This window comes from Onychostoma macrolepis, chromosome 09 (assembly GCF_012432095.1).
Source record: "Onychostoma macrolepis isolate SWU-2019 chromosome 09, ASM1243209v1, whole genome shotgun sequence".
NCBI classification, from domain to species: Eukaryota; Metazoa; Chordata; class Actinopteri; order Cypriniformes; family Cyprinidae; genus Onychostoma; species Onychostoma macrolepis.
Genome location: NC_081163.1, coordinates 3,089,671 through 3,114,048, shown reverse-complemented (window position 1 = coordinate 3,114,048; position 24,378 = coordinate 3,089,671). Strand labels below are relative to the sequence as shown.

At 33.2% G+C, this 24,378-nt stretch overlaps 1 protein-coding gene across 4 annotated transcripts in view; it reads right to left on the bottom strand.

Annotated features, from left to right (window-relative positions):
• tanc1b (tetratricopeptide repeat, ankyrin repeat and coiled-coil containing 1b) overlaps positions 1-24,378 on the bottom strand; it is a 175,918-nt gene that overhangs the window by 102,435 nt on the left and 49,105 nt on the right. For all 4 annotated transcript variants that reach the window (XR_009272760.1, XM_058786399.1, XM_058786400.1 and 1 more), the window contains exons 3-4: positions 17,192-17,392; positions 4,476-4,568 (exon numbers count right to left, since the gene is read on the bottom strand). Coding sequence is in view for 3 of the 4 variants with exons in the window: in XM_058786399.1 (XP_058642382.1) it covers positions 4,476-4,568; positions 17,192-17,392 (294 nt within the window). In the remaining variant the exon portion in view is untranslated. The remainder of the gene's footprint in view (positions 1-4,475; positions 4,569-17,191; positions 17,393-24,378) is intronic.

Genomic DNA, 24,378 nt, shown 5'->3' with positions numbered 1-24,378 from the left:
ATGCAAATGTCAGTGTCTAACTCATTATGTAACATTAAGTAAAAATATTTAAAAAAAAAAAAAATGTGTACATTAATTTGGGATTTGCTAAAGATCACATTTAACAGTGTTTTTCTATTAAACATCTAATATTTTGTTTAATTATTATGACATTCAATTTAATTATTATATTTTTAAATATGTGATGCAAAGGTAAATGTCTAAAAAATTCTACAAAATGATTTGATCAATAAATAAATGAAATAATATCTAATTTCGAACAACATTCAATCAACACAGACTGATTTCAATAAACAAAACAAAACAAAAAAAACTATAACATCGAACAATAACTGATATGGTAGTGATACTGTGCATCCCTACTTACAGTTTGAAGACAATGTGTTTTTCTTCATTGCTTTGCTCTTGGCAGCAGTTTTCTGACTCAACTTCTGCTCAACAGTTTTGGAGCGCTCTGACTTCAGGTGACGAGGAAACAAGTGCGTGTTAATAAATAAAAGCCTACCACACTTTCAATCAAAAAGCTGAAAGTCTGGCAGCAGGACAGAGTAATTAACCATCATTATGAAGTACACACATACTGGGGCTAATTATGCATTATTAATGCTATTAGTGAAGCACGCTGACTAATTCCACATGGCACTGTTTGCTTTCTTCCTTCAGCTACACTTTTACCGAATGTTTGGGAGATGAGGCGTGAGAACAGATATTTACAGACAGAGCCGCCACATTCCCAGGAAGGTTGGGAAATCTTGGGAATGCCGAGAGCTGTTTAGCGTCCCACTGATCTCTGCAGTCGTATCCACTTACGAAGCCGGAGATACAGAGACCTGCAGGCCGTCCATCCACCGCAGACGTTATGCTGCCTTCATAGTGCTCCTGGGAAATGCTTACTTACGAGTTCGGAAGTCATAATTATGAGTTCAAGAGTTATAAAACATTTGATTTAAAAACATTTTATGAACTGAAAATAATTAAAGAGTAAAACTAAACCTAAAAGTTCTAATAATATAACAAGCCAAATAATTACACCTGTGCATGTGTTACAACACTCTCCTCCTGCAGATGGCGATGTGGAGTTAAAGTGCAAATTCATTGGGTTTATGAATCGTTTCCTCTTTGGGATTCAGTTGTACACTGTTTTAATACATTTAAAAGTCTGTGTAAACGCAATTAAAGTATAAATAAAGATTTAAATTCACAAGGTTTCGCTTATTTAGATGAAAATAACTGTCAATGCCGACTACTCAACTGCTGTTTTGCAAAGATTCATGCAAAGATTCATAAACTGATTCTATACCTATAATTACTACAACTGAAATATGAAACTAAAATACATTTATTAAAATAAAATAAAAAATCATAAAGTGATTCTTATACAAAATGCTCATGAACTGATGAATTATAATTGCTTAAAATATGAAATTAAAAAATATATAAAGTTTTTACAAATATTTAACACTTTTAGCTATTAAAATACATAAAATTATAAAAATATAATAAAAATATATAACAAAGAATATAAAAATATATATTATGTTAATGAACTGATTAATTATAATTGCTAACAACATAAAAAACTATAAAATACAATTATTAAATATAATTTTGAAATAAATAAAAATATTTCTATAAAATATATATGTTATTGAACTGATTCTTTAACAATATAAACTAAAACAAATATATTTATAATAAATATAAAATGTTAATGAACTGATTTTGACATGTCCATGAAAAACCAAAACCGTAATTAATAAAATTCATTGCTAAAATATGCAAAAAATTTAACTGAATAAAACTGAAAATGCTAAACTATAAACGTAAATGATTTTGTTCAACCAAAAATAAACATCCCACTTGTTCACAATTTATGGTGATTATTCGTGCAACAAAATAGAGACATCAGAAGTGCAGCAAGCCTTTTCATGCTGACACACAGAATGATTTCTGAAAATGAAACCATAATTATGATGAATATCAATGATCTTCCACCGTGCTTCTTTAATTGACACATACTTAACTGTGAAAGTCATGGCTGACAGAAAACCTTGAGTTCGTCTTGACTTGAAGGCGATGTTAAACTGGAGCCTGTGAGAATGTGTGGAGATGCTATATATAAACGCTCTCAGGGTTAAAATAACATGTGACAGACCCCCATGTAAACAGTGTTGACCTGTATATGTGTGTGTGGAGGTAAAGCTGAGCTAACTGGGGTGTGTCACTGAGATATGATGGATATGCAGTAAATAAACCAGCTAAAAACCAGGCCTACTTCACTATTCACACGAATCTAAAGCATTTCACTTACAATTACTAACCAACACAAAGAGCACATTCAGAATGTCACATCAACTATTTGCCAAAGAAAAAATTTAGTTTGCAAAAAAATGCTTGATTTCCAGTGTGCACTGAAAATGATATTTAGCGCAATTCTCTTTTTTGACACTCAACTTACAAAAACACAAAATTGAGTAATTCGCTTGCTAAATTAAACCCAATTGTGTGTAGTGATGCACCAAAATAAATTTGTTGATCGAAACACAGAAACCAAACTTAAAGTTTTCATTTAATCGAAAATGAAAAAGAAACTAAAATAACGTTTATTTAATAATTAATTAATTAATCTAATTTATTTCATCATTAGCAATCACATAAATTGCATATAAACACTACAAATTGCACATATTTAGAAAGAATAATTAGAAAAAATATTTATTTAGAGATCAATAATATGAATAATATTCATTCTAAATTCTAATTACTAAAGCTCATTTAGCCATTAATTTTAATGATAGCAAACGTAATGCAAAAAAATGCTAAATTTAAATGAAAAGTCATTTTACCCAATATTCCTTCAAACTTTGATTAAAAAAATATTTTTAGATTTTTATAACAATAATAATACTACTAATAATAAATTATTAATTATTTGTATATTTATAATTACACAACGATAGCAAATGTAATTCAAAAAACATAGCTAAAATGCACCCAATAGTCATTCAAAATTCTATAAAAATATTTAGATTATTTGAATAATAATATGCTGTTATTAATAGATTTATTAAAATGAATGGTTCTCCAAAACCATTTCAGCCAAAACGGAAAATGTCTAAAAATCGTCAGTGCATCACTAGTTGTGAGACATCAGTATGAATCTACAGCACCTCAGCAAAAGAACTTTACAGTTCATAAGCATCAGCTGTCACTCCTGCAGTGTCACCCGTCTCTGACGTCATGTGAGCAGAGCGATACAGTGCTGTGCCACAGACAGCTGGCATTCGACTGGCGCCACCCTTCTGCACACAGCTGTTTGGAAAGCTCTGATGTCTCACGCACTGCTGTGAGCAGCACAATCCAGTGTCCAGTGATACGCAGCTAAAGATACACACAGCAGCCCAGCACAGAAACTGCACTACACACTACTGACAACACACGTGCATGCACACACACTTTCTGTTATATACAGTGAGTTTATATGCAATTATCTCGATTCAAAATGCATGAAGCAAATTTAATTTGCTTACATGCATAATTTAACATAACACAGATACGAACATGAAATTTCCATAGAAAACATCTTGAGTAAATAAATAAATGGGTTCCCATGTTTTTGACCAATGAATTTCTAGTGTCCCAGAGCTGTGTGTTTACAGCATAAGGATTTCGCCAAAAGAGATATTTAGACATCAGGGTGGCCAATATTGTGCTCATATCAATAAAATTATTTAATGAGAGCAAATGTAATGCAAAAAATGCTAAAGATACTTGAAGAATAATTTTATCCAATATTCACTCAAAAATTTAAAAATGTAATATTTAGATTTAAAAATAATAATAATAGTATATTACATAACATAATAAATACTGTAATATTTTAATAATATTTAGAATGGATTGTATTTTTGTTTTCACTCAAAACTATAAAAATATTAAATTTAGATTTTAATAATAATAATAATAATAATAATAGTAAATAATAATAATAAAAACAATTTTACTTTTATAATGTGACATTTTAATAATTGTCATTTTACCCAATAGTCAAAACTATGAAAATATAATATGTAGATTATTTTATAAATAAATATAAAATATGAAATGTAAAAATAATTTATATTTATATTTATTATTATTATTATTATTATTATTATTATTATTAGTAGTAGTAGTAGTAGTAGTAGTAGTAGTAGTAGTAGTAGTAGTAGTATATACAATATAAATAAATAATATAATATTTAGAATAGATAATGGAACATTTTAGATCTGAGCATAACTAGAAATATGTATATTTACTACAGAAATTTGTGTTCAATTCTTCATTGACTCATGACTATTTCCAGATCATCTGTGACCGTGGGAACCCTGATGTCACCAGCAATCTTCTACTCTCACCAATAAAAAGAAAAAGAAAAACTTGATTCTGCAAACACACGTCTCTGAAGTGAATAACAGCATGTGTCGTCACTCACCGGTCGCACCGTCAGGAACCTTCCTCAGCGACGACGTGATCGCATCTCCAGGAACACGAGGACTCTCCACATACTTGGGCTTTCTAACGGGTCCTTCAGAACAGAAAGAGAAACAAAGAGACGTGTGTAATCAATCAGTGACAGATCTGGTCTTGTGTGAGGGTAAAGAGCGGTGAACTCAGGCTGCCCATGCCAGCTGCAGCAGCAATCTCCACAGCTCTGGGAATGTAAACTACAGCAGGAAACCAGCGCTATTTAACTCTTAGGACACGGGTGGGAGATCTCTGTGTGATAACGTGTGCGTTTCTCTCGCCAAATCTGGTTCTCTTGTGCATGCATACATGAAAAAAATACTGTGCTTCCTCTACAAGGGCCTCAAACTCTATTTAAAGACATGAAACGGCATTCCCAAAAAATTTTACTTACATGATGTGAAGCAGAATAGTACATGTACGCTCAGACTTGATTTTATCAATTAATAATTGACTGGATCATGAAAAGTTACATACCAGAATAGAGTCAGCTGATTGGAGAGGAAAAATTAACTACCGTTCAAAAGTCTGAGATCAAATGATTTTGAAAAAAGTCTCTTCTGCTCACCAAGGCTGCTTTTATTTGTTTAAAAATACAATAAAAATGGTGAAATATTATTACAATTTAAATAAACTGTTTTCTAAGCAAATATATTGTAAAATGTAATTTATTGCTCTGATCAAATTTGTTCATTCTAATATTGCTTTTAAGAAACTGTCACATTTCCTCAGGAGTTTTCTGATGAATAGAAAGTTTAAATAAATAAATAAATAAATAAAAAGTATATTATTTTAATAATATTACATTAATATATTATAAAATAATAACATTTAGAACAGAAGTAGAAATATAAAATAAATATAAATATATATTAAAAGCAATAGCAAACTTTTTAATGGGAAGTCAATATATTTTAATAAGCATTTTTTGGGACAACACGCACAGATAAATCAAGCACAATATGACCAGAAACATATATTAAGAAAGCAAATTGAGTCATTTTTCATTTCACTTCATGCATTGTTTAACAGCTGCTACTAATAGCCTAATTACAGCAATACTAATGTCAATTACACAAACACACAGCAATTTTTGTCCAGAACAATGTGTAAGAAAACAGCCTCAGGTTTGAGATGAAAGGCAACTGACACACAAAAGGTCGTGCCATCCTGAAATTCCTCTTGGTTGAGCATATAAAATAAAGCGCCCTTAAAATCCTACTCGACCCCCATAAAGCTTGTAGGTTTAAGAACGTTCCTCTGTTTATCATGGAAAACCCTGGTGAGATCAAAGACCCCAGCGGCCCGTGTAAGATCTGACCAAATAAAGTCATGGAGTAAAGAGCAGCCGCTGGCGACGGGAGCCCTTAAATCTAGCGGAGACATCCATCAGGCTTCAGCGCCGTTACAGAGATTCATCTCCGCTCTGCACCTGCATCACTTTGACCTCCAGGAAGCAAATACAGCGCTCACAGATGACAAATGAAACGACGACGTGCATAAAGACAGACATAAATCAGAGCTAGATGTCTTCAATTCATGAAGTGATGATTCAAGTGAAGGTGTTAAAGTCAACATCAAATCTTTACTGAAGCTATTTACCTTCCGCATGCACACACTGCTGTTCTTACTGTGAACATTATGATGCAGTGAGAACAACTGTCTTCATAATCTTTTATCTAAATGCAATTGCTTGCTTCATCCTTCTTTTCAGATGACAACACAAATATTCAATTCTGCAACACTCACTTTTCGACATCCAATCAATAAAAAAAATCCTCAACCGTTTGTCCTAGATGGTAATGAGATTAAATGGAGAGCAAATGGAGAAGTCTGCTGAGGTCTTCTGCTTCTCAGCAGGGTAATTATTATTAAATAAAAAAATAAAACCCTACAAACAAACAAACAAACAAACAAACAAACAAACAAACAAATAAATAAATAAATAAATAAATAAATAAATAAAATAAAATAAAATAAAATAAAATAAAATAAAATAAAATAAAATAAAATAAAATAAAATAAAATAAAAGCATTTTAATTCTGCTAGTTTCCAGGAAAACATTGTGAATTTTTTTTGGTTAGTTTAAATTTAAATTAAATAAACTCACATTTCATAAAAACTACATAAATGTAGCATTTGGACCAATCAGACACACAATTTTTCATTAGATTTAACAAATCAATTAGTCATTAGATTAACATTAACATAACAATAGTCACAGACCCCTCACCCAATACACATACTGGCTGCCAGTATGTCTGTGAATGACTCCAGGCCCCCGGTTACCATGACAACCAGGACACTTCAGCCAGACCAGATAAACTTTATGACCTAATGGCATGTTGAGAATTCTCCCTCTCACCATCTTTGAACCTTAGGAAATTATGCCACATTATGCCATAAAAATTGACTCTTCTCTAATTAAATCATAGAAAAACCTTTCTTTGAATGAACACACATATCCTTCAGGTCATTGTGTATATTACTACTGTTCTTGTATATTGTCTTTGGTATTGTATACTGTTTTATGCATGCTTACGATAGAACCACTCTTTCATGTAACCTTACCTATGCCATGTTTAGTATCTATGAATTCGTCTTTGGATGATCTAACTGAGAGTGAATATTACATGTTGATACCTATGCAATATATTAGTGACCTAAGAATCTTTAGTAGTTTTTCGCATTAACCCCAGGCAAATTACCAAACGAAACAGAGGTTTAGTAGAAGTTATAGACCCTGTTATAAACAGCGCCGGTGGTTAACTGACTCTTTCCATAACTGCATTCTCTGGTTCTCTAATGGCTTCATTCATCCACTTTAGCTCCCCTTTGTATGTACGCGTGAGTGTATGTCTGTTTGTTTAGATTAGTTATGTGTGTCAGCGTTTAGTTAATAAAAGTTGTTTGCACAAATTACATGAGTTTCTGGTTCTGCCTTGCAAATTAATGTCTCTACGATTTTGACCCTCACTACATGCTCTAATGCATTAATTGGAAAGTATTTTCTGCGGCCACGGAAATATCCTTTCTGAGTTGATATGAACTTACACTGAATGTTCGCTGGACGAATAGATCAGTTGATGGAAATTTAATTCTGCTATAGTTACTACTTGCAGCTGATATAAATAACTGTAATTAATCCTAAGTAATTGTAATTATTTATATACATTTCCCTTTTGAGCTAATTTGCTACATAAACGTTTAATATATAAATACAACAAAATTGCTAAAACTAAAATTAAAACAAAAAAATATATAGAATCGAATTCACAATGTAAACAAAAACTATAATATTATATCGATAATAGTAAATTATGGACAAAAGCTTTTACATATATCCACTAAAATTTATTAATTTAAATAATTAATTTAAAAATAAACGGATTAATTAAATAGAATGAATAAAATAAAATAAATACATGCATAAAACCCAAATGTGACTGAAGTGTCCAAATACATTTTGGGGTTGTATTAGTGTAGAAAAGCAAATTATGTTACTTTTACATAAAGTAAAGACTGATTTTTACCATCATTTTATAGTATACTACATAACTAACATAATATTAGGGGAAATGTTAGGAGAAGCTGTGCTTCCTGTGTAGCCTTTAAAGCATCTCTACTGACACACAAACAGAGATAGTTAATGTGTGAGTGTCCCCAGATCTTGACACACACACACACACTCTCTTCAGCACTCATAGTGATGTACACTGCCATCTATGGACACCTGCAGTGCAATGCAAACAAATGTTGAAAGTACACATGACACAGAAGTCCAATTCTATTGGTACTGTAATTCATATGATATGCATGTAAATAAAACAACCCTTTTTACATTTGGTATCAGTGGAGGTGAGAAATCAATGTATTGGTTTTGCTGTTGAATTGAAAATGCCACTGCTATTAACTAACGAAATTTGGATATAGTGACATCCCTAGTCAAGATCAAATATATATATGAACAGCACACACACTTTCACTGAATGCCCACTCATGTATTTCCTTAGACATAATTCTTGTACAAGTTTTGGCTTCAGGGGAGAGAGAATAAATCCACACACACACATCTGTGATTAAAATGCATGAGTCTCATCTCTCTGGTGATCAAACAGGTATCAACTCAGTCTGAGATCCAACAGCACATCTGAGATGCATGCAAATAAAGAGCCAAGGAATATAAATGAGATGAAGAATGAGGGATAGAGAGAGGGAAGAAAAAAAAAAAAAAAAAAAAATCACTGATCACAGTCATAATGATACTGCTTCCTAGCTTCCCAAGATACATTCTGCTGGCCACATCCAATCAAGGCGGCAATCCCACAATGCACTGCAAAGATTTCAGAGAAAATACACACACACACACACACAAACACATAAACACATACTTTAAATATGACAACTTTAAAAATGACATTTTAAAACAGAAAGCAGTTATTTTAAAAATATTTCACAATATTACTGATTTTGCTGTATTTTGGATAAAATAAATGCAGGCTTGGAGAGCAGAAGATATGTATGTGTGTGTGTTTTGATTTTGTATTTTAATTGTAATAATTTTGTATATATAAATTAAAATATATAAATATTAAAAATAAATAAATAAATAAATTCTTCTATGGAGAAAATTAAATATTTTTACATTCCATAATGCATTAAAATGACCTCATTGAAAAAAATGTGTATATATAAATGTTTTTAATATATTTATGATATATATATTTTTTTAATATATTCAAAATGAAATGTACATTTTAAAAAACTGAAAAAGATTTTTTTCTTCTGTAACTTGACTTTTGTGCTCTACACATGTGGGTAGATCCACAGACTTTAAAAGACATGGAGCAAAGTCAAAGACCTCATGACACGCTCACATTTGAGCCGTTCTCCCCAGACACAAGATCTTCTGTACGGACAACAAAAGCCGCAGAAGAAAGAGAGCAGCGTGACAATACTGCTCTTTACTCTGAAATATCAGCCGTCTGTGAATCACATATTCAGACTGAAGTGACGTCCACGATGGAAGTTCACTTTTGTGAAGTGAAATACTGAACAGAGGAAGCTGTCTTCCAGATCTGCTCTGAAGCTGTTTTATTGCGTTGGCCGGTCGATGTCACACCAACGGCACCGATGCCAAAGTGAGCTCCAATCCAACATGTAATCAGCCAGATCAGTCTGGTTCTGCAGAACCTTCTGAACTCTGAAACGTTCAAAAATGTTCACTTGTACTGCAATTTAAGATGCCATTTCTATAAAAGGGTATAAAAGACATGATCGAATCATGACAAAATGATTATTTGCAGATTTTTAATCAGCTTACTGCTGATTAAAAATAACTACTTTATAGATTAAAAAATAATTATTAAATGATAATTATTTCTGATGTTCCATAAGCACCACCTGCTGTCAGACAGTGGAGTTACATTTTCATTCAGTCTGTCTGTCGTTTTTATTCAGACCAATGTGAAAATTGGACCAAATCTTTGTTGTAAATCTTAATCAGCAAATTGAAAACAAGCTAATGTGCATTCTAGAAATCTCAACACTTCAGATAATAAGGTAGCCTACAGTCATGGCCATAAATATTGGCACCCCTGGTAAATATGATCAAAGGAGGCTGTGAAAATTAATCTGCATTGTTAATCCTTTTGATCTTTTATTTAAAAAAATTCACAAAAATCTAATCTTTCATTGGATAATAAGAATTTAAAATGGGGGGAAATATCATGACGCACACCGTGCTGCATTGTCACGGGAACATCCCAGCTGAAGATAATTACTTCTCTCCCTTCACCAAGTGCATTCCAAACGACTACATAATGGCACGCACGTGCCCAGTTCACTCCAAAGTACCCACACCAAGGGGATAGGGATGATCACTTCCATTTGGAATTTACCATGTGAACCGGCTCGGTTCGGTACACGTACCGTTACACCCCTAATCTCCACTCAAAGTACAGAAATGATTTAAGATTCACCAGTGTTCAATTAATTGTGATATTATGCTAAAAAGAGGAAAGTAATACTATTGTCATCTTTAATAAATTTAAATTTTAGCCAATGAAACAACATATAAATAAGAGAGACAGACAGACAGACAGGCAAATATTTGTATAAAAACATAATATAAAATGCTAAATCTAAAAATAATAAATAAATATTATACTTTTAATAAAACATAGCATAATATACGTGTGTGTGTGTGTGTGTGTGTGTGTGTGTGTGTGTGTGAGAGAGTGAGTGTGCGCGTGTGTGTGTGTGTGTCTGTACACAAAATGAAAATAGATAACTAATAAGTGCAGGGAATGTGCATCCTTATACATCTCTATGTCTGTTTTAGTAATTGTGATGACCAGATGGTAATGCATTTCTGGATCTGTCTCAAACGCTAGCTGAACATGTAAGACATGTTAAATGGACTAACAGCTAGACAGATGGTTTAAGTGTGAAAGTCGGAGTGCCGAAGGAACTTAGTGCTTCAGTACTGAGAATCAGATTATTACTCTTGATTACAGTATAGAGCAGTGATTACAACATTTCCGTGACACACATTCTTAAAAAACACAGACACAAACACACATCTTAAACACTTTGAATCAGATTTGCTTTAAAACAGTCAAACACGCTTTATTGATGTAAACTGTAAAGCTTAAAAGCGTATCTTGAGGCACTAAACAAATCTTCAAGCAACCTGACATCTTGAGAGATACTTCATCTCCCATCTCTCTGAAGACCTTCTCAACATCTGCTAACACCATCCTCCTCCAACACACTATATCACTGGAAAGCCTCGCTTTTACTCAAACGAATTCAACGTGGACTGGACCAGGAGGAAAAGTATTCCTGACCTTCGACCTTGAGAGGTAATGACACAAACACTCCAGAAGAGGTCAGTAAGGAGGCAAAGAGGACGAGGTGGAACACGTGTGGCTCTCTCCTGATGAAAGCAGCACATAATATGTGCCAGCCTCATGTGATATGGCTTTAATAGGATCAATAACCCGCCGGTTTGGGGAAATAGCGGTTTAGCTTAAAAGGAGGCCGCCACAGTTCAACGTTATTACTTCAGCTGTGAGGAAATGAGCTGCAGGACTGAGGTAATGAAGCTCTGAGTGTGACGCTGAAAGCGTTTACGCTCTGAGTTTGGCTGAACTCATATCACTGCACCTCCCAGTGTGTACAAGATAACAGAGGTTGAGTGTTGGATTGAGCTGCGGTTTCTGTACAGTGTTTTTCACAGTACCGGAAAATATGCTTTCAACTATCTACACTATTCCAGGGCTCCAGACTGCGACTAAAACAAAAAATATTCATTTCCGAGTGAAGTTTTTGTTGAGGTCGCCACTGGCAACTATATATATTTACATGTTATGACTTAAAAATGTGCATGCAATGCCTTTTTTCCTGATTGTTTTGCGATCACATCTTTTGTTTATGTTCACGTATTAAACTGAGATGATGCACATCATAGTTTTAGTGGAAAAAAAGAGTCCTCATCTCCGCCGCACGGCAGCATTGACACACACCTGCTAAACGTGAGAAAGATCGAAATGTCAGAGACGTGCAAGTAAAAGTGCACAAAAGCACTATCTATTTCGTGCACAACTTGAACAAACTACAACAGGTAAAGCTGTCAGTTGTGTGGATATTGGCAATATCGTTAACAATTCTCATTTATAATCATTACTAATATGGCTTCTTCTGATCAAGATCTTAGTCTATATGCCGTGTTCTGTTAATGTGTGAACTTCATATTATTTGAAGCGCACTTGCCGTCCAGTAACCGCAAAAAGCTTTGTGCTTTGTTACTTATTAATAAAGTATCAGGTTTAAAATTATGCCAAATACATAATGAAATTCACACAATAAATACTGTTTTGGTGCTCTTTAATGCGGCAGGCGCGAACGCTTTAGTGCCTCAGTTCAAGTGGCAGGTGAACCCATTATATCTTTCTATTTACTACTATAGTAGGCTACATAATGAACATAAATTAACATCAAAGGTTCGGCTATTTTATAAGAGATCCAACAGTACAACTTGCTGAAATATCTCATGTAAAAGCTCATTCAATGTTTCAAACGTGTAAAGCTTGTAAACCTCAGAATAACCATTCGGTGTCCATAAGCTCATTAGTCAGCTAGAAAAATAACTATAAAGAGGAGCATTTTGCTATTTTTATGCGCTATTGCATATTAATATTTTTCATTAACCTGTTGTCTACATGATTCAACTCCTCCTATAAAATTGCATTTTACTAATGAAGAAAAACAGACTGAATGTGTGAAAGACATATGACAACATTTATAGGATACATTGAGGAGGAGCCCAAACTACTCTCAGTGGCAAAGTGATGATATTGGTACAGATTCTGTGTAATGAACAATTTTTTGTGACTGTATATTTCAAGTTGGAAAAGACATTTAGTTCCTACTTTAAGTGAACCTTAGTTTCCAGGTCATCTACAAGATGGACTAAAATGCTGATAAAGTCAAGAAAAGATGAGACATAAACACATGACAGTATGTTTGAAATGCTAAAAAAAAGGTTTATTCTGTGGCACCTAAAAAAATTATTTGGCGCCTAAGTTTTTTTCTTATAGGAGCCAATGGCTCCTTACTCAACTTTTTTGTCTGGAGCCCTGCTATTCTGACTGAGATCCATCTATGCAGATATGACAGGGTCATACAGCTTGTTTGAAGTAATGTTTCAGCATGCATCAAAACTGGTAGTCTGGTGAACATGCAATGTCTCATTTACTTTTACTCATTTAATCACATTTACAAAACAATAAAAAAAAAAAATCTTGAATATGTCATTCAAATTGACTAGTTCTTAATCATAAGAGCAACCACAGTACTTTTAGCAATTAAATACATCTGCAATCAAATCAAATAAGTTTATTAGGTCTGTCATATACTGTATACACACACACACACACAGACACACACACACTATCAACAAAACAAAATATTAACACAAATGAACAATGGTTTATCTTTTTTTTTTAAACTCCACAAAATGTAAGATCATAAACCATAATTACATGAATATATATTTATTATTATCATTCATATGTGTGTGTGTGTGTGTGTGTGTGTGAGAACTGGTATATATGGTTTATGAGGACACAAGTCTGTATAATAACATGGGTACTACAACATGAAGGTGGTTTATGAGGACACTGCCTATGTCCCCATAAACCAAAAGGCTTAGGGTTGGTGTAGGGCAATAGCACATACAGTTTGTACGATATAAAAACCATTACGCCTATGGAGAGTCCCCATAAACCACGTATACCAGACTGTGTGTGTGTGTGTGTGTGTGTGTGTGTGTGTGAGTGTGTGTATACACACATTATTATACATTATTATTCTTCATTTTACATATAATATGGTTGTCAAAAAACTAAATAATTAATCATGAATAGCCTTTTATTTGTATATATTTATTTATTTTTGGAGTTAACAATTAATATCAAGTTTGAATACACCTGAATGAATTTTTGTTTCCTGTGATTTTAAAAACCTTTTAATATGAAGGTTTCTGCTTAAATGTGCTCATCACACATATTCTTCCTTCATTAGTGTTTAAAAGCATCCCACGGTGCACCTGATGAAGTTGCTTAATGAATGTCCAGAGCAAGCAGAGCTGGACTCTAGACAAAGACGAACCTCAAATATAAGATAGATTTCATTTGTGTCACTACATAATTTCCATCATATCTGTTATTTCACATTACTAACATGAGAAAAATAGTCATAAAAAGAATGAGGTGAGATTCCTGCCCCCCTGATCAACACCTCCTCGTGAAGATCTAAACATCCTCTCCCATAAACACACACACACAACACAGACCCCCTCCACCTTTCACACCATATGTGGCCCCTTTAAAATGAACAGTTTGCCTAGAATAGTTAACTTCATACAAGTACCTGTGCTTTTTGAGATGAGCTCATGTCTTATTTTCCTGTGGTCTGCAATGACCACACACTGTCCACATGAAACTCATCAGCCGGCCTTTGATGCTCCTAATAACAACAACCATTTCCAAAGATTCCCTTCGGCACAGCCGATTAAAGTCCATTCGGTCATTATCATCCAGGGTTTAAGACAATAACTTGCATATTATCCATGTTATTACTTCCACAATCTAAACAGGGGTGTCGGAGTATCAAGTCCATCTGATCCTAATATTGGTTATTTTTAAATTCCTCCCTGTGAGGATTTTCCCAGAAAGTCCTGTGCTTGAACAGATAAACAGTTTACATGATATAAACACTGACGTTATAATAGGACATGCAGCAGAAGTCATGCATGACTAACATGCGATTTGAAGGAATATTATGGGTTAGTAGTAGAAGTTGTTATTCATTTGTATTGCCATGTCAGCATCTAAGGCTCTTCATGGAAATATTATGAGTTAGAATGACAAAATTGTTCAGTTCATTTCTGTGAAAATTATTCTTTGAAGCATTTTTCATCTATTAAAATTCCTTTTTTCACTCAAAAACATTCAGCATAGTCTTTTTATATATAAGAAAATATTTTAGTAAAAATATATGAAGATAAACATGTATTTATGTATATGTGTTGTTATATTGGTGAAAATACATTACATTAAGAAGTTTGGGGTTGGTATACTTTTTTTTTTTACATTATTGAAAGAAGTCTCTGCTCACCAAGGCTGCATTTATTTGATAAAAACACAATAAAAGTGATAATATTACAATATCAAATATCTGTTTTCTATTAGAATATATTTTAAATGCAATTTATTGCTGTGATCAAAGCTGAATTTTCAGCATCATTACGCAGTGTCACGTGATCCTTCAGAAATCATTCTAATATGCTGATTTGCTGTTCAACAAACATTTCTGATTATGTATTATAATGTTGAAAACAGTTATGCTGCCCAATATTTTTGTGGAAACTTGATTCTTTGATGAATAGAAAGTTCAAAAGAACAGCATTTATTTGAAATAGAAATCTTTTGTAACATTGTAAACGTCTTTACTGACAATTTAATGCATCCCTGCTGAATAAAAACATATATATTTTTTAAAAGTCCTACTGACCCCAAACTTTTGATCCTTAGTACAAAATAAAATGATTGAATATGAGTTTTGCTTTAGCTCATTTAAAACCACATGTAACTGTCCCAACGAACATTTTCGAGATCTGTGGAGGTCAACACAAACCCTCAGTCTCGCGTGTTTCTGACGTCTGTAATAAATCCCTCCCTGAGGATCCGGTACTCCAGGGGGATCTCATTTGGACATTTATCTTTCTTTAATTGTCAGACTAATGAAATGTGCAAAGGGCAAATTCATTCAAGCGCATCGCCTGCTTCCGGTGCCTTCAAAGCATCGATCCCCTTTTCAAAGAGAGCTGCTGAATCCACACACATGAGGAGCAGATGTGAGCGAGAGGCCAAAGTGACCACTGAAAGGATTTCAATCCTCTATGCTAAATCCTCCAAAAACAAAGCCAGAGACAAGCAGCAAACCCTTTGAAGATCTCAGCTGCTCATGGCCTTGTCCTTAACACAGAGATGGCGTGAAAACACCTCAGACTGTGTTTACATACACACACACACTTGTGTTTATATGTACACACACTAACTCAATCAACATGCAAATGAACTTCAACCTTACATACAAAAATCAAAACTAAACAAATGCACAAGGAAGAACACACATTAATACAGCTGGATGAACAATTTAAAATGCAGGAACAAAAGAAAACAAGTCTCCAACCTTAATATCTCTATATGAACTCAAATTCTTTCAAGATCATTATTTTTAATCACAATTAAGCACATTTTCCCACCAATTTTCATTATCATAGATATATATATAAAAACATTCTCATTACTGTGATACCAAAAAATCTATAATACATAAATCTAATCTAATATAATATAATAAATAGGTTTGAATACATCTATTTATATACTGTCTTTAATTTATGCTGATTTAAAAAAAAAATAATAATAATAATAATAGTAACAAAATTACTGTATTGCAGTAACAAGAATTTAATAACATTGAGAATATTGTGCATTACATAAAAGCTAAAAAGAAAAACTTGAATTTGGGAGGAAATAATTTCATAATGCAAAAAAAAACAAAAAAACATTTGGCAACATGCTTTGTAATTCACCTTATAATAGACTGTATGATCTCATTAATAACCGTAACCACAGTTAAAATACATTATAATGCTTATCTATTCATTATTACACAGAAAAATATAATGCACTAAAACACATGACAAGTAACCAATACCAGGAATCTGCACATATAATGCATTTTAACTTTGGCTGTAATTATTTATAAAATATATAGGCTAATGCATTACAACATTTATTATGAATACCTTTATAATGCATTATTCATAAGGGCCTCATGTGAAGTGTGACCAAAAATGGTCCTAAAATACAAATATAACCTCTCTATTTCTGTCTTTTCATTTCAGGGCGACCTGGACATGTTCTTGTGAGATTCACTCCGAAACTTCACCGTTCGAGTTTGTAATTTCTGCACCGCTAGCAAAACCAAACTGAATTACAGAACAGCAGCTGTTGCCAAACCATTGCAATCCATCGCTCAGCCAAAAAAACTGCTGATGTCCAGACATTTCAATGCTTTTAAATGGATAAAATGATAAATATCCCCACCTGGAGACTTCTTGCTCGGGCGAGCCGCCATCACGTACGTCTGTCGGGGCAGGAGAGGGGATGATGGGAGGGACATGGAGACCCCTTTAGCCAGGCTGAGTCTGAGGCCTTCGTCTGGGGGCAGGAACGGACGGACACCTGCGGGATCCTGCATCCCACCGCCGGGACACCTGCGCTGGGCACTGAGCAGGTACGGCTCTCCTAATCACGCACAAACAACAAAACTTGTTTTAAATGTCCTACTAGCACTAGCACATATTGACAGTAAAATAGTTGCAAATATATTGCACATCCTCTAAATAGCTTCTTCACAGAGCAGAAAACACTGTTACCAGGTCGATAAACATCTGAAATAATCAAGTTAACAGCCCCAGTGAAACTGACAGGCACACTTAGTCTTAACACGAGTTGACTGACACTCTCCTAACAAAAGATTGATTCAGTCATCTTAATAAAAACAAATAGAGCCACCGAGATTGAGTTTAGATTAAAAATGTGGCAAAATCCACAAATGGTTTTCACTGTAAACTCTGGACGCCATTAAGAGAATGAAAACTAATTAGCAGAGCTCAATAATAACACGCGACAATGAGTCTCAGATGTATTGCCATTACATGCTATTCACAACACTGCTTCTCCAGTCTTTCTTTTCTCCATCTTACTGTTTTTTTTTATTATTTTCTTCTTGCTTTTAATGTTTAAAGAAACCTGATGAGCTGGGATTGTTTTGTGCCACTTTAGGTGAAATAATTAGAGGCTTCTGGGAAAATCATCTATTTGCTATTTACTATTTGAATGGAATACTAGCTTACTACTAACTTAGTGAACACTGTGCAGTGTATACTGAATACTGCCTACTATTTTTTTTTTTTTAAATACAATGAGAAATACTTTCATACACTATTTAAAAATGGATTATGCAATAACTTAAATTTCAAACAGTAGTATGCTACAATTTCAGTCACATGACCTCAGCATCTGGGTTACAATAGTTAACTAAAACTTTGTTATTTGGGGAAAAAATAAACTCTACATGAAATGAAGTACAATTCAATCATTTAGTTTAACTTGACATACTAAAATAACTACAACTAAAAACGAAATAAAAATTAATAAAAACTATATAGACATATTTAAAAATAATAATAATAATAAAAATTACAAAAACAATAAAATTACTAAAATAAAATTCATACATTCAATTCACACAATTCAATTAATTTAGTTGAACCTGATGTACTAAAATAACCACAACTAAAAATGAAATAAATATTAATAAAAACTATATAGATATATTTAAAAAATAATAACACTAATGACAAAAACACACAATAAAATTACTAAAACTTTAACTAAAATTAAGAAAACAGAAAATATGAAAATTAGTTCCAAAAAAATTCTAAAAACTATAATAGTGTCTCATAATGATACTAAAATAACCCTGACCAGCATGCAGTTATCTAGTAAAATAGCAGTTTTTTTTAACTTTAATTTATTTTACATTTGATTACTTCTATTAATTAATTTTATTACATTTGAATCCAATTTTGAAAATGCCTTAATCAGCAGTCAGACTAAACGACAAATCAAAATAGAGACGTTTAAATCACAGCGGTCATTTCCAGTTTATTCGTCACAATGGAGATGGTAGGTCAAGTTGAGTACACTGCATTATGGGATACAGTATCTCACACAGTGCGCTTTATTGCATACTGTGCATTCAATGCATTCAGTGCAAGTACACAAACTATTTACTGTAGAAACACACAGTACGATAGTACATTATTGTGAACATAGCGTCTTTCTCTCGCTTCCTCTCTTCTCCCACTCACTCTCTCCCACTGATGACGAGCAAAACAAAGATGTCTAGTGTCTGAAAAGGCAATGGAATAGTGAGGAACGCCAGAAAACAGGAAGTCAGCGCGCCCTTGTCACACCTCCGCTCCCTTTCAACACCCACTGAGGTCACGAGCGTCTGGTCAGAGCAACCTCTGATGAGGTCACAGCTAAAGAAGTTTATCCTGGCCAAAAACACCCACTTAGACAAGAAGAGATCATCTGACCGACATGCAAAGTATCTCAACATAGTGCCTTTTAGCGGTGAGTTTAGGTAAGGTCACGTTTATATATTTCTATAGTGCTTTATAGAATACAGAGCAATTCAAAGCAGCTTCACAGTAATAAACAAGAAAATGACAGTGTTAATGTTGTAAAATGAATCTATTATGAAATTGATTCAATTAAGTTCAACAGCTGTGTCAATGTTGCAAAGGATTATTTATATTGCACATTTCAAACTTAATGGTATCTGATTGTATTTTCCATAAAAAAAAAAAAAATAAAATGTACGTCCAAAACGAAAATGACATTGAACACTATAAATATTTGTTATACAAATAAAAAACCATTTAAAATATAGGAATAAGAAGGAAAGAAATAAGAATGGGGAAATTTACAGAAATAAAATGATCAATGTAATGCTAGACTTCATCTGCATGTGTTTATCCAAAAAAAATATTATTTAAAGATTATTTTGCATTATTTATTCCAATTTTATATAAACATATCTTAATCTAGTTGATGTGTTTAAGTAATGTGTTAAAATAGTGATGTTAAAAATCAAAGCTGCCATTACTTACTGTACAACAAATTAAAAAAATTATTAAAAGCATTTAAAATATAGAAATAAAAAGGAAAGAAATAATGAGGAAAAATTACAGAAATAAAATGATACAGTGCTATCAGTAGGATGTAGCAGGATTGCATCAACTATTTCAGTTTATCAGAAAAGACGGATATAATAAAAATACAGATGTGGAAGAAAAGCAAAAATAATGGAATAGGAGTTTGTGTTCCTAATTGGCTTTACGGAAAACAATACAAAAATTGAAGGAAATATTTCAATTTGTAAGAGACTTTGTAATCCCAATTATTTGATATGATTACTTAACATAACTCAAAAAACAAAAGAAGATATAGGCTACAGTTCTGCCATATCAAATTTACTTGCAGCCTTAAATGACACAGTAGATCTCTTAGTGATCTGATGCCACACTGACCTGGAAAATCCAGTGATTCCTTCACACAACTGTTTCCGGTCAGACTCATGCAGCTTGAGGTTTGTGTGCAATATGCATTCAGTGAACACTGAACGTGCAGTGTCACTGAATCCTTTTAAGAGAGGAATCACTCGACCAACAGAGGCTGGAATGAAACCAGCGTAAGAGTGAAATCATGACTGTGTTCATGTTATTGACCCAAACATACCGTGCTATAATTCACACCATCTTACCCAAACAGCTGTAAATCCTTCATGATCGGTGGCTTGGCACAGAGAGACTTGTGTCACGAATCATTTGCAAAACAAACTATAAATTCTACGACCACTCTTTCCTTCCTTGAGACAGAGAGACAACGAAGACCAACATCTTCCTTTACAGCTGGAAGTGAAAACGTCTCTTCTGCCACAGAATAAAAATAATAATAAAAAAGTAACTGTGACTCGCAAATGAAAAAAGGTCAAGATGCAAACTGCGAGATGTAAACTCATAATTAGGGCTGGGCGATATGGGCAAAAAAAATCATTCATATCAGTCGATATCGATAATTATCACGATAAATGTCAAATCTTTATTTCTTTCGAGTTTAAAGCCAGATTTTTGCTCCAAAGTGAGTTGTTCCTTCATTTTCCTTAACAAAATAAATATCTTAATAGAAAAATTAATTTCTTAGTTTCTGCATGTTCTAGTAAGTGATAATATTAATAATATAATTATTTTTATATATATATATATATATATATATATATATATATATATATATATATATATATATATATATATATATATATATATATATATATATATATATATATATATATATAATATTTTGTCTCTTAGAAATGCACATTTGGTAGTAGTTTGAGTTAGGATGCAGATGTAAATTTTTGTTGATTATCAAAATCAGTAACATCTGTAAAATTGTAGCAACCACATTTTTATGGTGAAATTTCATTATTATGACTGAGTTTGTTTGTTTTTTTTAAATTAACCATTGGTCTCACATAGTAGCATACATAAAACCATGTTTATTTCTCACAACTCTATCAATTCTAAGAAAAATAGTCAGAATTTTTAGATAAAATGTCGTAATTACCATTTTTATTCCGTGGCAGAAACAGGCTTCCACAAACAAACACCTTTAAACTACTGATGCACACAATTCTGCCACTTTCAGTCGGATAAGAGCAAAACAGGTGTTACGAGAAGCAGGTGAAGTGTCGTATTTTAACATGATTGCAGTGCTGTATTGATCAATCTACACTTGTCAAAAATAATAGTTCTGAAAGCCTCAAAGTGTTTTGAGTGATAGCTGGAATCAAGCAGCTCTCAAAACACAGACAAATGACTTTCAAGCCTCTTTCACAGAGACAAAACAATGCTGAAGTCAAGCCTGACATTTGAAGAGTCGAGGACAGAGATCTTTTGTGAGTCATTCTCTCTTGCAACAGACCACAACACTGAGAGTGCATAATTCAGACAGAAGAATGTACTCTTCATGTCATGCTAGTCGGATATAAGGACTGCTCTGTCATTTCCTACAACCACAGGCTGGAAAACAAGGGACGCCACAAGAAAAAGAGCCCACGGAGGAGAATAAAGCAACTGAGATGAAGTGTTAAAAAGCCTATATGTGATCCTGGACCACAAAACCAGTCTTAAGTCGCTGGGGTATATTTGTAGCAATAGCCAAAAATATTTTCTTTTCTTTCATGCCAAAAATCATTAGGATATTAAGTAAAGATCATGTTCCATGAAGATATTTTGTAAATTTCTTACCATAAATGTATCAAAACTTAATTTTTGATTAGTAATATGCATTGCTAAGAACTTCATCTGGACAACTTTAAAGGTGATTTTCTCAATATTTAGATTTTTTTGCACCCTCAGATTCCAGATTATCAAATAGTTGTATCTCGACCAAATATTGTCCGATCCTAACAAACCATACATCAATGGAAAGCTTATTTATTCATCAGATGATGTATAAATCTCAATTTTGAAAAATGTACACTTAAGACTGGTTTTGTGGTCCAGGGTCACATATGAACAAACGATTCATGCTGTTACACATCTGAATTCAGGCAACCAAAAAAAAAAAAAAGGTACCTAAAAAGTACACTACATTGACTTCCTTTGGGATGCCTAAAAATGCTGCCTACACTAGATTTTGGAAAAGCGTCTGAGACAGGCTGAATCATGACAGGTCGACCACAGATGGCCTTCGAGAAACTAAAGGGAAGACAGACTGAAGCGAAGAGACAGAAAAGTAGAGAGAAAGGCAGTTTGAGTGACACTAAAGTAAACTAACCAAACCTACATTTGCTCTTTGGGTCCAAAGCAAACCGCACGCAGCAGACCGGCAATTTCAGCTGCGCTCTAACCCATGAAACCAGGCCTAACTAATTATACCGGTGAACGGACAGCTGATTACAACCTCTCTAGACTTTCCTAGCCAATATACAGGCTGAGACTTCTAATTATAATAGTCTGATTATATTTATAAAGACTCTGATTAGACCAGGACTGATGTTTAATAGACGTGATGCATAAGGGAGAGGTTGCAATTTTATTTATAGTGAAACCTCCACCAAAACACATCTAATATTGGTGCATATAAATGTAAAAATGATTAAATATCACTCTTCCACATGTTCATTTAGTTAAAAAAAAAAAAAGGCCTTGATTTTTTACAGCGAGATTTTTACTGTATTTTACTACTTCTTACATTAAATATTTGGGGTATTCCTGACTACAGTGACTGTTTGATTAAAATGACAATAAAAAAATAAATACATAAATAACTAATAAATGGACATAATTAAATAGATCATGGATAAATAAATAAATAAACAATTAAAACCATTCAATTTTCAGCAAAATCATATATCTCAGTAAATATTACTCTTCCACATGTTCATTTAGTGAAAAACTGTGCAAAAATAGATTTTTTAAGCTACATTTTTACTATATTTACACTATTTTTACTGCATTTGACTTCCTACATTATTTTGAGTCTACTTGACTACAATGATGTTTGCTTAAAATTACAATAAAAAATAAATACATAACGAAATAATAAATAGACAGACAAATACAAAGATCATAGATGGCTAAAATAAATATTCAAATATATTTTAAATTAAAATAAAAAAAAAAATACATAAAGATGGATAGATGGATGATGGAAATCATACATATATTTTAAATACACTCAAAAGACTGGATATATCAAGATGAATTTTTTATTATATTATATATCTTTTTAGATTATGTATTTATATTATATATTATTTATTATTTATATTATATTTCTATATTTTCCAGCACGTGTGTTTTCTCCTGGTGTATTCTGAGGTGAATATCTTCAGATCAGATGTGAGGGTGTATCTCTGGCTTCTGTGAGTCTGTGAGTGAAATAAATCTGGCCTCAGGAATGCGAGTCGTCATTGTTAAAGCCTCTAAACGCTAAAGAATAAAAGCCTACCAGCCCCTGCTTCACCTCCCACACACACACACACACACACACACAGAACAAAGGGACGTAACCTTGAGAGGGATGAGCTCTATTCAGACAGAAAGAGCCGTTTAGTATTCAAACTCTGTGGCTCGGCTTGTCACACGTACAGTACAGCGCCTGTGGAGAAGATCCTGAGTCACAGACTGTGTTTGAGTTTCATCACTGACCTGTGGAGAGCTCACGTTTACTTCAATTAATGCATTCCTTTGTGATCATGGGCTCTGCTCAATGTGTACAGGACATGTGTGCAAATATGATGTGTGTGTGTGTGAGATCAGACAGATAATCTGGCAATAATTAATGCAGATTCTCTTTGTTAAATCTACAAAGGTGACTGACTGAGAAACTGAATGAGTGTCTGAAACCCTGGAGATACTGAACAACAGCAATGACAGAAAGAGAGAGAGAGAGACGCAACACAAGAGGATGAGAAGGACAGAGGAAAGAGGTGAGAGAAAAAAGAAAGAAGAAAATAAACGAGGCACATATCAACAGTGATGGAAAAACAGAGTTACAAAAGAGGAAAATGAAATAAAAAGAAGTAGAGGAAGAGAAGGAGGAAGAGAAATGGAATACAATTAGAAAGAGAGAAAAAAGAAAGAAGCGAG